The sequence below is a fragment of the Rutilus rutilus genome, assembly GCF_951802725.1.
Source record: "Rutilus rutilus genome assembly, chromosome: 1".
NCBI lineage: Eukaryota > Metazoa > Chordata > Actinopteri > Cypriniformes > Leuciscidae > Rutilus > Rutilus rutilus.
In genome coordinates this window covers 25,895,063-25,911,825 of record NC_140209.1, presented here as the reverse complement: position 1 = coordinate 25,911,825, position 16,763 = coordinate 25,895,063, and the positions used below count along the sequence as shown (strand labels likewise).

General features: G+C 37.5%; 1 protein-coding gene and 1 long non-coding RNA gene across 2 annotated transcripts; one reads left to right on the top strand and one right to left on the bottom strand.

The window, feature by feature from the left end:
• Positions 1–787: 787 nt before the first annotated feature.
• Positions 788–5,032, bottom strand: LOC311298671 (E3 ubiquitin-protein ligase TRIM35-like; the record flags this gene model as incomplete). Its single annotated transcript, XM_084421793.1, has 5 exons — positions 788–2,590; positions 4,065–4,183; positions 4,265–4,287; positions 4,381–4,606; positions 4,995–5,032. 5 exons carry the CDS (start codon positions 5,030–5,032, stop codon positions 2,037–2,039), a joined length of 960 nt encoding a protein of 319 aa, XP_084277919.1. The 3' UTR covers positions 788–2,036.
• A 5,700-nt stretch (positions 5,033–10,732) lies between these two features.
• On the top strand, positions 10,733–14,388 carry LOC311286727. The gene is made up of 4 exons (XR_014626628.1): positions 10,733–10,979; positions 11,107–11,236; positions 11,659–11,721; positions 13,026–14,388. It is a non-coding gene; the product is annotated as an uncharacterized lncRNA (long non-coding RNA).
• Positions 14,389–16,763: the final 2,375 nt, after the last annotated feature.

Genomic DNA, 16,763 nt, shown 5'->3' with positions numbered 1-16,763 from the left:
AGTGTTACCGTGTAATCTAATTAACTGCAACACTACTTCAGTGTTACTTACTTTTAACACTCTGTAGAGTGCAATTTTCTAGTGACTGGTCACATCTAAATTTTTCAATTAGTCTGACGTATTATTTCTCATTGAGCCAATGTTAACAGACTATTGCAACAAGAATTGCACTTGGGCCAATTTAAAAATTTAGATGTGACCAGTCACTAGAAAATTTTGACTTGGAGAGGTTAGAATTTTTTTACAGTGTATAGACACCGAGCAGTGTTAATTTAAAGGGATACTTCACCTCTGGAAAGATGAATGTGTATTTAAAATGGGTCATTTATGTAGAAGAAATGTTAAATTATTTTTGAATTTGGAGCTTTCTAGACTGAGAAAAGCCAGAAAATGTATTTTTGGCTTATGTGGATGAAAGACAACAACTCCCAGAATGCACTTGCTTCGCTGCCGTAAGAGGCCACTCCCAAGCCACGCCTACCGGTAAGCGAGCGCAGCAGTTAAACAACAAGGCTTCGCTACTGAGTCTCCGTGACGACTCGAGTCTGCCCGGGATTTCGAGATAGCCCAAAATGTCCGGGATTCGGCTTTTGCGTTCTACAGTCGCCATTCATTATGTTTACTGTGGCGAGCAGGACGAGACTGAGGGCCGTGGGAGACCGATGAGTGGCCGGTGGCGTGATTACCGATGAGCAGGATGCGCTGCAGTCAAAGACGCACCGTCTGTGAGACGCACCGGTCTCGCATCTCTCATGGAGGAGCGGGAATTTTCTTAGCAATGTTAAATGCAACCGATCAACCGATCACTTGTTTAGCGTTCATGTAAACACTACATTCAGATTCACCAATCGGAATGAATTCAGTTAGATTGAAACAAAAGGTGTGCATGTAAACAATGAATGGCGACTGCAGAAAGCAAAAGCTGAATCCCGGACATTTTGGACGATCTCGACGGCTGGACATGTCCGGGAAAAAGAGGATGATAACCCCTACTACTCAGCTTTCTCCTACTACTCAGCTTTCTCCACAGAGCAAGAGCCTGGTAGCTTAGCTTCCAAAGAAAGACAGCTGACACTATGTGTACAAACATGCGGGACAGCCCCTACTACTGGCTGTAGTCTTTAGCCTCTGGCCAAAAAATCCTCCGATGATGGATTTTTTCCAGACAAAAAATACATAAATCTCTCGTCTCAGGGGGATATGAGGGTAGAAAGCACGGTAATTCGAAAATACTACAGGTTTTCTACTAATACAAAGCTTAATGCTAAATCCTGAAGTATCCCTTTAACTCCTGGGATTTTGCTGTCCATCCTTCACTCATCTGAAGTTGGTGTATTAAAGGTGCAGTGTGTAATTTTTAGCAGCATCCAGTGGTGAGGTTGCGAATTGCAACCAACAGAAGTTACGTGGCCGACAAGAAGTGATGTCGTCGTCTGAGACAGCAGAGAGTAGCCAGTTAAGCAATGAGGTTTCTTTACAAAGATAAATTAAGAAATTACGTTTACTTAATTATTCAGTAAAACGATATGTTATTGTGAATATTATTACTTGTTCATCATTGTGTCAGTGTTTTATTCGCTGACTTTAGCTTTAGCTTCTTTGCATGAAGAACAACATGGTGACGAAAAATGTTCTTTAGTAGTTTGTCCGTTTAGGGCTAATGTAGAAACATAGTGGCGAAAAATGGTGACTTGACGTGTAAGGGGACCCGTGGTGTATGTAGACGGAAATGGTTAATTCTAAAGCAATAAAAACAGAACGGTTCATTATGTAAGGTCTTTATACACCACTGAAAACATAGTTTTGTATATGATATTGCATTTCTGTCAACAGATCCTCCTAAATAGTACACAATGCACCTTTAAGATAAACACTTAAATAAGACTATGTATGTAATCATGTTCCTGAATGATATTTGACCAACCTTAACATTATGACTCAATATCTTTATAACTGAATAAAAATAGGACTACCATATGTGGAACTGCATGGTAAAAAAATGTATTGTTGCAATTAGCTATCTCAACTCAATTGTGTTAGAATAACTTTCCTGGATTTAACTTTAGATAACTCAAATATCCATGTTGTCCCTTAACTGGTAAAATCCTTATACAGTTCATTTCATCAAGATTAAAGAAGAACGGATTAACTGTGTCAGTGAAGGTGGTTGTGAATGTGTGTAGAGGTGTGTTAGTTACAGGATCAGAGAATGACACTGTTCCTCTGTCATAGTCCAGATCAACTCTCACACGCTCAAGATACTGTTGAACATGAAAACCAAACTGCTCAACCAGTCCAATCTCATCGTACTGCACACTCCAGACATCAGTGTTAAAGAAAACACGATCTCCCTTCCTCTGGTTTGATGCTGTAGTTACTCCAAGACACCAGAATTGACTCTCTTTGACCTCCACATCCCAGCTGTGTGTTCCTGAGTTAAACCCCTCTGAACCCAGAACACAGTCATACCTGTCAAATCTCTCTGGATTATCAGGAAGAGGTTGTAAGATCTCGCTCCATCTCACACTGGTCAGATCATCAGACAGAACGAGAAGTGGATGAGCCGTATTTGGATCCAGAATCACAGGAGCTGATGAGACACAATCAACAGCTGCTTTTATTCTTATGTTCATATAATGATCAAGAGTGAACCATACACAGATTATTATGATTTATGAACAGTATTGATCAAAGACATCAGAGATCTTTAAATCTATCAATCTTCCCTCGTGCGTAATTCCGTGTGTAACCAAAACAGCAGAAGTTATCCACACACTGGAAACATGTATTCAGACCAAAATATGGCTGAAACATCTGCTCTCTGGTCTGTTTTTAACTCTTTCCTCACCAGTGTCATTTAAAAAAAGTTGCCAGCCACCGCCAGCGTTTTTGATAATTTTCACAAACATTTCATGGCCCTCAGAATATTTTGTTGTATGAATATCTGAGCATGCAATATCAAAAGAAAGAACAGACCCTCTGCTTTTAAACGAACAAGATGTTTTTTTTATTCTAGCTTCATGAATTCTTCTTTAATCAACACTTGAATGTGGGTAAGTTAAAAAAAAAAGCAACATTTTGAGCAAAAAAGCAGAGAAAATCCTGATTTTGTCAAATACGTCTGGATCCGAATCAGAACGATGATCAAAACACAGATGGAGTAGATCGAGTCCATCAACACCCCTAAAGCTTCACAGTCCTATATATTGTCTTGGGTCGACATTTCATTCAGTAACATTAGGCAGTTTCGATTTATATGCTGTTTAACGTTCATTCCGTCCTTCGGATGAGACGTTAAACCGAGGTCCTGACTCTCTGTGGTCATTAAAAATCCCAGGATGTCCTTCGAAAAAGAGTAGGGGTGTAACCCCGGCATCCTGGCCAAATTTGCCCCTTGGCCTCTGTCCATCATGGCCTCCTAATCATCCCCATACACTGATTGGCTTCATCACTGTCTCCTCTCCACCAGTAAGCTGGTGTGTGGTGGGCGTTCTGGCGCAATATGGCTGCCGTCGCATCATCCAAGTGGATGCTGCACATTGGTGGTGGCTGAGGAGATTCCCCCCTTTCATGTAAAAGCGCTTTGAGTACCTAGAAAAGCGCTATATAAATGTAATTAATTATTATTATTATTATTATTAACATTGATGATCACGTTATTTTTTTACATAGGCCTATGCATACATATGCTATCGCTTGTTTCTGCGTCGTCTTCTCCTGTGTTTTGATCAGGAGATACTCGTTCAGTAGATGTGTAATAGCGCCCCCTACCGTATAACAGTGAAAACATGGAAAACCGGAAAATTCTGTGTTTGGTGGGGAAGAGCTAATACACTTTGAACTTTTTCACACGCAAAAGTAAAAATTAAAGATATATTTTTGATAGACCCTTTTTTGGTTGTGAATTTTTTTTTTCAGGGAGCGGATGACTTCAGCTGTTTTGTTTAGGCTACAATAACTTCCACGCACCTGAGAATACGGTTTTGTTTTTTGAGCACATACAACGTCTTTTGAATTTCTAGTGTGTGTGTGTGTGTAACAGCACAGATCTTCTCCAGACTCACTGTTTTGGACGATGTCCTGCATCTTCTTCCAGACTCTGAACGGCAGGTTGCCCAAGTATCGCGACACATGAATCAAAACTCCAGAAGCCATCTGTGGATCCGGCTGTGAGATCTGGACTCTGGAAGAACATTCAGGAGTCAGAACTGCAGTGGCTTTGGATCAGAACCAGAGAAACCAGAGACACCAGCAGATCACTCACCTTTCCATTGAGACTGGAAACTCCTGCAGAACAAACACACCATTTATCATCAAGAACTCAATCAATCAATCAATCAATCAATCAATCAATCAATCAATCAATCAATGATGTCAGACCTTCAAAAAGCAGACGTCATTGGCTTTCATCATGTCCTCCATGTCTTTGATTGTGTGTGAAAGATCTGAGATGTGTGTGTCCATCTCCTCCAGCTTCTCCTTCATCATCTGCTTCTTCTGCTCCTCTTCCTCCCTCAGTGCAGTGATTGTAGCTTCTTCTTCATCTCTGAGGAACTCGATTCTCAAACTGCTGTTTAATCTGACGCTCTGTGCGCTCAGCTTGAGACTGAAATCAAATCACAAGTACTAGTAATGTAGAAGATGTTCTCTGTCTGTCGGATAAAACTATCATTATACTATTGTTGTCAATGTTGAAAACAGTTATTTACATTTATAGTTTAGGATTGTTTGATAAATGGAAAGTTCAAAAGAACAGCATTTATCTGAAATAGAAATCTGAAATAGAATTTTTTTGGGGAAATAAATAAAATAAATCAATACTTTTATTCATCAAGAATTAAATAAATTGATCAAAAGTTACAGTAAATATATTTATAATGTTACAAAAGATTCTATTTCAAATAAATGCTGTTATTTTGAACTTTCTATTCATCAAAGAATAGACTGGAGTAATGATGCTGAAAATTCAGCTTTGATCACAGGAATACCCGCACCCGCAATATTTGTGTCTGCTCCCGCCCCGTCCCCGCATTGTAAGGCCTACAGCTTGTAGAAATTGTGATTTTTTTTTTTTACAAATATTAGGGCTATAGGCCAACGCTAAACGTTCAGAACAGCAAATATAGAACATTGCGTTTAACTAAAAGTATTGCTAGCACCACACATGACAAACAAATTACTTATAGCCTACAATATTATCAACTGTTAAAACAACTAGGCTGATCCCAAAAACACATTTTACCCTAGTTTGTGCTTTGGGGTCAATATGACCCCAATCGACTTTTCTTTAGTTAAAAAAATGGTTTCCTTCATCTCAGTGGAATAAGATTATTGTGATTTTTTTCTAAATTATCTATCTATACACACACACAAAAAAACTTTTGGTTGTTCAGAAGGTAAAAAAAAAAAAAAACTCACACTAAGGACCTTTGGGGTCAATATGACCCCACATTGAAATGAATGGGAAAAGTAAAAAAAAAAAAAAAGAGTTTTTTATTTTTCATTTGTCCAAAAAAAAAACAAAAAAACCAATACAGAATAAATCTGAAAATTTCCATACAACAATAAAGGCCTGGTACTAGAGAACAAATGCAATGTGGAACGAACGTGATCACTTACACCAGTGATCTCAAACTCAATTCCTGGAGGGCCACAGCTCTGCACAGTTTTGCTCCAACCCTAATCAAACACACCTGATCCAGCTAATCAAGGTCTTCAGGATTACTAGAAACTTCCTTGCAGGTGTGAGTTGGAGCTGGTTGAAGCTAAACTGTGCAGAGCTTTGGCCCTCCAGGAATTGAGTTTGAGATCACTGACTTACACACACACACACACACACACACACACACACACACACACACACACACACACACACACACATATATATATATACAGTATATACACTACCGTTCAAATGTTTGGGGTCAGTAAGAGTTTTAATTTTATTTTTGGGGGAAAGAAATCAAATAAATCAATACTTTTATTCATCAAGGATGTGTTAAACTGATCAAAAGTTACAGTAAAGACATTTATAATGTTAGAAAATATTCTATTTTAAATAAATGCTGTTCTTTTGAACTTTCTATTCATCAAAGAATTTTGAAAAAAATGTGTACACAACTGTTTTCAACATTGATAATAATAATGAATGTTTCTTGAGCAGCAAATCAGCATATTAGAATGATTTCTTAAGGATCATGTGACACTGAAGACTGGAGTAATGATGCTGAAAATTCAGCTTTGATCACAGGAATAAATTACAGTTTAAAATATATTAAAATAGAAAACAGTCATTTTAAATTGTCATAATATTTCACAGTATTACTTTTTTTTTATCAAAAAAATGCAGCCTTGGTGAGCAGAAGATATTTCTTTTAAAAACATAAAAAAAATGTACTGACCCCAAACTTTTGAATGGTAGTGTATATATATATATATATATATATATATATATATATATATATATATATATATATATATATATATATATATAGGCCTATAGGCTATATATAGGCTATATATATATATATATATATATATATATATATATTACAAACAGACTTCCAGCATTTATTTTCTTTTATTCCATAGCTGGTGTGTGCAGTTTATTTAGCTTGCTTAAAAATAATTTGCTCTTGTTTATTAAAACATTTTTTGATGTAAGTCTTTTTCTGATTCCATTGTTTCCTTGGATTTGCTTCTCAGTTCCATGCAATTTTAAGCTTTTCTTGGTTCATTCCATGTTTTATAGGCAACCTCTATCATGCTAATTCAGATTAGCACAGTTGGTTTTAAATTAATCTGGTTTATTTTAGTTCAGGACTCCATAGTCCAGGTGTAACTAATCCGTACTTAATTTGTGTTACAGAAACATTGTACATACAAATACATTTTTTAAGACACGATTAACTATTCTAGATTAAGGCCTACTCCTGTCTTAACTTAAACCCTGTCCGGGAAACCGCCCCACATGTTTAGTCTTCACTCATGTTCCTATCTGCTTATTGCTGTTTTTTATTTGTTTACTTTTATTTACTAAAAATTTGTTTCTTATTCTAAAGTTAGTAATTTTTTTACATTTGGATTGTTGAAATAAATAACATGTAGCCTAATTGCAATCACGTATTTTCTTTCAGTGGCAACTTATGTGGCATTATTGCAATAACATGGCACTTAAAAAGACCTCAAATAACAACAAAAATTCTAAACTTTGACAAAAAATACTGATTTAATGTATTTTAAAATGTTTAAATATATATATTCATAACAAAAGCTATTATAAGAGCAGCTAGTTACCTCTAGAAAAACGAACTGATCTCTATGGGGCCTCTGCTGGAAGTATATGGTAATTACACTTTTTGGATACAACTAGTTGAAGCTAAGATCACTGTCTTACACACACACACACACACACACACACACACACACACACACACACACACACACACACACAACTAGGCTATATTATCTGCATAATTATCTGCAAAAAAAATAAATAAATAAATAAATAAAAATAATTCTAACCAGCAGATGGCAGAATTATGCATGTAACACCTCCTAGATCAATATCCAGAAACAACTCATATTTAATTTTGATCTTCATTTTGATTTTTTTTTTCATAAAAATGTAATAGGCTATTTAATATGCATGCTAATTGTGTAGCTGAGGAATTTTGCAGTAAATAGGTACAAAAGTACTTCAAATCTCCCATAACACAGCATTAATGTAGATGAGAAGTAAAAAAAAAAGAAAAAAAATGATATATTAATATATTATACATGCAAATAAGCACCTTGACGTCAATTTGACATCAACAAATAGTCAAGATTTTGACCATCATTCAAAATCAATTTGACCATCATTCATCATACATTGCATGTATGACATGCATGAATATGCATATTTTCATTATATTTTGTAATTATTTACTTGTGGTTGTAAAGACGCCTAACAAAGGTATCAATCTGACATGTTTTTTCTGGTCCCTACATCTCAGGTCAATATCATTGACATTAAATCGATGTTGATTTGATGTCAGGAAACAATACGTCAAATTGATGTGAAATTTATGTCAAAACAATAGCCGCGTTTCCACTGTCGGGCCAGGGCCAGGGCCGGGCCGTGCTAGTGCGTGCCAGGGCCAGTCGCGTTTCCACTGTCACTTCCGGGGCTGGATCGGGGCTTACTCGGGGCCAACGGCCAGGATTTCTGGCCCGTCGAATACCTTGGGCCAAAGCGGGCCAGCTCGGGCTTGAGGAGTGGTTACCAACAGAGGAGGAGTTTACAGTTGGGAGACGGCAGCGCCGGATGATTCTGTCAGCATTAAAGACTTAAAAATAAAATAATTTAACTCGCGTTCATGTTTGAATGCCTTCTGTTTGTGATGCAACCGTTGCGCACCGATGCGACCGATGCGCGCTAACCGTTACCATAGTAAACGCTTGAAGATACGCATAGTAAAAAAAAAACATAGCGAACGCTTGAAGAAATCAGACCAATCTTAAAGCCTATCAGTCATGTTTTTATTTTATAGCCTACGTCTCGTCTCTTTAAACCGGACTATCATAAAATAAAGTAACTTTTTTTTCGGGAGCTTCCTCTGTTTCTCTGACTGAAAATATCTGTATGGGAGTCGAGAGATTGCTAAAGCTCCTCAGGTCGTGGCATATATTCGTAGAAATTATCATTTTTTTCTAAATGTGATGTAAATATGATAAAGAAACAGACGCGACTGAAAAAGTAAGTGTGTCCTCTTTCTTTTGTGAAATAGACCTAACGGTAATTTATTTCTGAGTGACTAATGTGCAATTTTGACATCAATTAATTCATTATGATCAATGTATCACTTTTTATTGTAAATCTGTGGTAAAACATGCTTGGGTTTTAAATTCAAGTAAACAAACAAAAAAAATGCTAGCAAACGGCCGCTTTTATCGTGTTTGTTTTCAACGCTGTTTCCAGTGATTTCTGAATAGTTTTCTGATAAAACTTCCATTTGTTGGTGAAATGATGGGTTAGTGTGACGTTGTCCCAGAGAGGCGTGTTACGGGCGTGTTTTAGTGAAGCGCTGTGGAGCTTCTGGCTCGACAGTGGAAACGCAGGCCCGGTGCTATTGGCCCGAGGCTATTAGCCCGGCACGGCCCGTTTAAAGCCCTGGCCCGGCCCTGGCCCGACAGTGGAAACGCGGCTAATGTCTGAAATGTCTGAAAAAAGTATATTTATTTACTCCTTTTACTCATTGTAAATCAATGCGACTCATTTTCAACATCTGAAAGACCTAGCCTAAATGATCTTGAAAGTTGTAGGCCTAGGTCTATGTATTTTGCATGTGTGTTTTTATTTATTTAAATCCTAGCATATTTACATTTAGTTCACGTTTAAAATGACAGCAGACACTATAACTGCAAATCCTCCTCTGACCTCTGCTGAGATCTTCACAGATTTAATGTCTTCTTTTCTCTTCAGTTGATTTCATCTGAGGCTGTGGCTGAAATTACTCCATATTTAATATACACAGATTTTTTGGCTACGATAAGGTCCAGTTCTGGTTTATTTCTTTGCTCTTGGCTGACATGTGGCATTGCTATGCAGAGGTGTAAAGTCCAGGTTCAGAAAGTAAAAGTCCTCCTGAGTATTTTGTTCCAATCACCTGGATTTGCTAATTCAGACAGGAGAGAGAACTAATTAGTGAAATCAGCTGACTGAGTTTATGGGTGGAATAAACATATGGCAGGACTTTAACTCTTTGGCCCCTGGATTTCCCACCTCTGTTGTTTACTCCTGCTCTGCTGAGATCTTCACAGATTTAATGTGCTGCCATGCATGTCACATTTTTTTGCTGTGCTTATTCCAACCAAAATTCAACATCTGTCTGACGTTGGAGCTTGACGCCAAACAAACGTGTTTAGACATCAACCTTTCATTTTCAACCAAAATAACGATGTCTGACTGATGTTGGATTAGTTGGAATCCAACGTCTTCCTGACGTCACATTGACGTACTGTGTTTGCTGGGTGTAGAATTGACATCAAATGCTAACAAAGCATGACATCAAAATGACATCAGCAGAGGTCAAAATCTTGACATCAAATTGACATCGACACTTTGACGTCAATATGACTTTCATTTTTGACCTATTTCGTGATGTAATTTTGACATCAATGTTGATGTCATATTGATGTTAAATTGACATCAAATGCCCTCTGGGAAGAGTGAGTGTTGCACCTTTTACCAATTTACCATGACATGTCCTCACGTGTTTCTGCTAAATGAAGAAAATGGAACCCAGGATGATTTGATGATCAAAGACTAAAGACAATCTGATTTACAGCAAACAGTTCAGCAACATGATGATGGATGGAATTAATGAAAAGACACACAAAGCAGGTCTGTAATTGTTAAGGCTTATAAAGTATTCTATTATGGGAACAAATTAATGTTTATAAAAAGTGATAAAAGTACATAAAAGTGTTAAGTATAATGTGACTGGTTCCATATTATAAATTGTTAATTAGTGAACAGAATGTGACTGAAAGTTCTCTAAACAAAGATTTTCCTCCGTCTGTATTGATGTTGAAAGTCTTTATGATCAGCTGCTGTTTTTTTCACATTGTCTCATTTTCACAGAATATTTAACTGAACTTTTAGCACCAGTTGTCAGACAAGAAAGGCAACAACAGGTTTTTATCTTTTCATCGAAGTGACTGACACGTCCCGCACACCTTTGCATGCATTCTTGTTGGCAAAAAGAAAGCACAAGCATGATGAAGCCTCCACATACAGATATCTTTTTTCATTTTAAATATCCTATTTATGTTTGTTATAGAAAATGTACCGTAAACGTGAGATGATAAGTTTACACTAAATGCTGAGTTTAGTTAATATGAGCTGCAGTAACCTTGCACTTTCTTTAATCCAAAGTGACTTCATGAGAATGAGAAGCTAAATGCTAAACCTGTAACCCACTGCAGGTTTGCAGGTAAAGCTCTACTCTTTACTAATTTAAATACTCAGTTCAATGCAGTTAACAGAAATCTGTTTAACAAAAACATGCACAAAAATAGAGAACATGGATGGTGTTTTTCATATTTTGGTCAAATGGACAGAGACTGAAATATTTAACTGGAAGATAAACCCAGTCGGAGTCGGAGATGATCAAATGAAAAGAGATCACGTCTGAAAGAAAGAGACAGAGAACAGAGCAGAATATCAACATGTCCAGCAGAGACGGCATAGGTGAGAATCACACCAAAAAAAACTGTTTTAAATGTAGTTGACCACACTGTAAAAAGAGTAAATTCCTTAATTTTTAAGTACAATCAACTTAAATGTTTAAGTCATTTCAACTTAACTTACTGATTATTTTTTTTATATATTGTAGGCCTATAACTTGTTCAAAATAGCTTAGATCTTTTTTTTGTCTGTGCAGGCAGCTAAAAAGATTAGATAACATCTGAGGAAAATTTAATACAGATTATCCACTGCATATTCACTTAGCAAAGTTATTTTTATTTCCTTAAGACAAGCACTGACTAATTGATTTCCCAGAATCTCACACTTTCATATTTCTGATAAAAATCCCTCAAAATGTTGTTTTCTGTTAGTATGTGCTGCTGTGATTAAAGTCCAATTTAATGGAAGACTTTTGTTTCATCCAGTGACTGCTGCCAACAAACTTGCTCTAAGAAGAAAATCGAATAAAGAGGGAACACATCCTAAATGTAAGTCTGTATACAGATCAGCCCCATCTGGATTTTGCGGGATTTTTTCTTCTTCTGATTTTCACATCTTTACATTTAAAATTTGCTGTGATGATATTTTAGTGCATAATTACTTCAATTGTGGTTCTAGGCCCCCATGTGCAAGACAGTGGTGTAAAAAATAAGTAAAATTAATAATAATAATAAAAAAAAAATAAACAAATAAAGGAAAGTGGGGGACGAGGTGGTATTGAGTCAGATCACTGATTCAGAGGCATCAGAGTGGGAAATTTTGCACATTGATTCAGAGGCATCAGAGTGGGATAGCTGGGAATTTGTTCCGTTTTGAGTGGAATATTTTACACACATTGACGCATAATATTTCCATGAGTGAGTGGCTCAACAGTGAGAGTTTACTCACTGGGCATCATCCTCTCACCCATTCTGGGGAGAATTGATTTTCTGTCCGGTTTCCTTCAAAACCTTTCCCAAGCCCTGAAGGGGGAATCAGCTTATTTGGGAGTGAATCCGGTTCTGTGTGTGTTCGAAACACCCAAACTGTTCATTCATTCATACAAAGCCCCAGTGGTGTAATCAGATCAGTATCCCATATGTCCCCCTCCATGGCTGTGCAATTATAATAGTAGCAATAGAATATATAATAGTAAAACATACAGTGGAAACATCAGTGTTCAGTGATCTTTCTATCACACCATCTGAATTTATTACATTTTTATTCATTAATGCTTCAACTTGACAACTATTTAAACCAGTCATGAAACTACAGAAAAAGCAGTTATTTAAATCACTTTAATAGTCATTTGACTGTCATTAAACAGACATGTTGATCTTTTTCATCTTTCTCTTTCTTGAGCAATGCACAAATGTTGTCTCAAAAACAAAAGGCAAGAGTCAAGAGTCAAGAGCCCAACTAAAGCAAATACTAATCACCATAATGGTGATCGAACAAAACTTATTTTCAACTAAACATAAACATCTGAATCTCTGTTGATCTCAATAATACCTTTTGTACATGTCTGAAAAAAAAATAAACAAAGACAAACTGGACTGTGAGTGCAGATGTAGTGCTGAGTTTTTTAGTCCTCAGCTGAGATGTTGAGATATTTAGGGCCAGATTTACCAACAACTTGCTTTTACTAAAGACACGCAGTGAAAAATTTCCGCTGAGTCTGTTTCTTCATTTGTGTGTCATCAGTAGATCATGCGCAGAACTTTTTACTCCCATTGGAGCTTTGGAATTGCACTCTCACGCTAATTTTCCCTTTTTAGTAAATCTGTCCCTTGATGTCTTGTTTTATTTGCAGTTGATTTCTAAGGCTGTGGCTGGAAGTCAGTTTCTGTCATGATGGTGGGACCATGTCGTCATCACCTGGTGTTGTAAAGTTGTTCTTTCTTCAAAGCAGACCAGGAGATGTTGGAGAATTTTCCTTGATTCATGTCTAAGTATGATGCAATGAAAATGACAAGCATGAAAAAATAGGTCTGAAAAGGATGAGAGAATGGAAAAGTACCCAGTATGCATAAGAAATGCAAAGTGTCAAAATACTGTATGAAACAAAGCACCATTATGTGAGGTTTGACCAATAGAGAAGACATGTCTAACTGTGCCAAGGTCACCAGGCGTGACAGAGGGGAAGAGATAGATTTGAGGGTGCCCATTGGGCACCTAGCGATAAGAAAAAGTATAAGACATGAACACTGGCCATTGTAACTTTAGATGTCCGGATGGCCAGCCGGCTTCTCACTTTGTTGCTTGTCAATGAAGTTAATTCTTCTGACCTGGAACCTCAACTCTGAGAAACTTCTTTGAGACCTGAACCCAAAAGAACTATGAATTTGCCACTACATAATTGGCGAGCCGAGCCAGGAGGGACAAGGGGTCGAGGAGTGACCACGGTGGGCGTGCTGGCAGAGGCCTCACAAAACAAAGGCGCCATAATAATAAGGTAAGCAAATTTTGCTTATATTTGTTTTGTGCTGCCCCTGGTAAGCTAACGCCCAGTTGGTGACTGCCTTAAACAAAAGACTCCACCAAAAAGAACCTAAAAGTGATAAAAGAAGGGAGGAAAAAGGAGGGTAGGTTCCAGGTTTTGAGAAAAAAAAAAAAAAAGTGCATGCAGTAATTGTTTGTCTGTCCATACGCAGGTACGTATTCCATTCGCATGAAGGTGCATTGTACACGTGTGCGTCACGGTATTTTATGCGAAAAGTGCGTTTGCAAAATTATATGTTTGTCTGTCCTAAACGCAGAAGTGCGTAATACGTGAGAAGCACGTATTTGTGTACGCAAGAAGCGCGTGCCCACGCGAGAAGCGCGTGTCCCCAGCGCAGAAGATGCGTTGAAGAACGTGAGAAGCACGTTACTGTTAGTCTTATTTGTTGTAAGTATGCGTGCAGCGCCCTACGTGAAAAGTGCGTTTGAAATGATAAGCACGTGATCTGTTTGTCTTATCTGTTGTAAGTATGCGTGCAACGCCCTATGTGAAAAGTGTGTTTGAAATGATAAGCACGTGATCTGTTTGACTTATCTGTTGTATGTGTGCAACGCCCTACGTGAAAAGTGTGTTTGAAATGATAAGCATTTGATCTGTTTGTCTTATCTGTTGTAAGTATGCGTGCAACGCCCTACGTGAAAAGTGTGTTTGAAATGATAAACACGTGATCTGTTAGTCTGATTTGTTTTTGTTTAGTTGTCTAAGTGATTTTTCATCTTAAGTAGAAGGAGAGAAATCGTTTTGGAGAAAATTAGCATTGATAATAATAATGATATATATAAAATATAATTTGTTTTTCTAAAAACCCAGAGTGCTAGAAATTAAAAGTTAGAAAATGATATAGCCGTGTTTGAGCAGAATTTATAGAAAGGACGGAGACGCAGAGAGAGTGCTTGTTAACTGAGTTCTGTGCTCTGCATAAAAGAAAGATGACAGTTGAGCCACTGTCCCGAAATTGTTACAATTGTATTCAAGTGACCTTGGCACAGCTCAGTGAGAAAATTAGGCTGAGAAAGCTGAGACAAAGGCACATAAAATAAAACTCTTACAAGAAATAATTTTTCAATCAGTATTATTAAAAGTTTAATGGATGATAAAACAAAAATTGATGACAGGAAAATAATTCGGATAGGGGGAAACAGCCCATATTGTCAAAATTTTGATTGATTGACTTTGTCTTTTCATTTGTTACAAGAAAAATAGGAAAATATTAAATAAGTGTGTGTGTGTGTGTGTGTGTGTGTGCAGCTCTGTCTCTGTGTGTGTGTGTGTGTGTGTGTGTGTGTGTGTGTGTGGCTTTGAAGTGGGTGTGAGAGCGGTTTTGCGTGTAAGAGCAGCTCTGTGTGTGTGTGTGACGCTGAGTGTGTGTGTTTCAGAGCGACACTGCGTGTGTGTGAGTGGCTCTGTGCGTGGCTGTATGTATGAGTGTAGGCCTACATTATAGCAGACTGAAAGCGTTTGTATTGAGATAAAGAAATAAGGAGAGAGAAAAGTGACAGTTTTTTCACCTTTTGACACCTGAAGAAAAGTACACATGTGGTCTAGAGTGAGAGATAATTATGAGGCTAGATTGCGGAAAGAAGAATGATTTTCAAGAGGCATTAAAACTAACCAAAGGTATTAAGAATCACTTCTGGTTAGAATAGATAATGAAGGGCAGAGACAGGAGTTAACAGACCAAGGGAAGGATGAGCTTTTGAAAAAATTGACAAGAATAACAAACTTGAACCAGGTTGAACGAGAGTGGCTCTTAGGGGATTGACGTGATGTGATAAAAAAACAGATAACTCTTGAAGCTCAGAGACCACACTTGAACAGATTTGACCTTCCCAGAACTACCCTTTTGGATTCCTTGCTGACAAAATCAGAAATAAAGCTAAATCCATTGTACATCCCATACCTGAAAAGAAATGCCTGGTACACTTGGCCTCAGGGTTTGGGAGGAGCCATGATTTTGAGGAACATGTATATGGTAGTGAGCTCAAGGCCAGAAAAGTGGGAAAGTGACACAATTGTTAAAGTCAGACAGGGAGGAGAAACAGATAGATAATTGGACACTGGAAAAACTCGTGGTAGTGGTAGTTTTGAGGAGCAACACCGACCATACCAGTCATATGTTGGTAAAATTCATGAAAAAGACAGAAGTGCAGTCAGTTGTCAAAAAAAGAGCAGTCAGTAACAACTGAGAATGTTGCAACGATGGACAAATAGGAGGGGCAGGAGAGGAAACAGGGAGACAAAACTTAAACAAAAATAATAATAATAATTAATTAGAAATAATTCGGCTTTGCCTCTTCATTGTTACAAGAAAAAGTGTGTGCGTGCGCGCACGCGTAAAATGCACAGATTAGGACTGTTTGAAAAAGAACGATATTCATTCATAAAGAGAAACTAGAATTATGAAAGAACATATGTTTCTCTCACTCTCATATAGCAAAAGTAAATGGTGACTGTGATATGAGAAAGAGAGGCAGAAAGGAGGGGCTGCCTCTGACAGAGAGAGGAGGGGCTGCAAGAAGAAAGTGAGACTGCGTGTGTGTATGTGTGTGTGTGTGAGGAAGGAAAGGAAAGGAGGGAGACAGAGATAAAGAGTTCACCTTTCCTAGTTCTGTCTAGCTTATAAACCAGAGAGTGAGCAACCATTTCCAAAATACACTTTGAACAACATTTTGAGAGATTTTATTTTTAACTGTCATCCCCACCAGTGGACCTGTAATAGAGGAACTGCATTTTTAAAATGCCTGAGAAAGACTAATCAGATATCTTAATAAATGTCTGACGATCTTGCTGAAAACTAGTTAAGAATAGATGCAAGCTGGGGTTAGTAAGGTATACTAAAAAGGAGTGAAACACACTGATAATAATTAAGATTATAATGGCATCAACACCTGTAGAGATACCAAGATCAAAATATTAATTTTGCAGAGATACTATAGGACAACCCTCCAAAAATGGAGAAAGAAGCCTAAAAACAAAATGACCAGCTGAGGGAACATTAGATGTGGCTATGTGCAGAAACACTGAGGCTGCGTTCCAAATCGCATACTC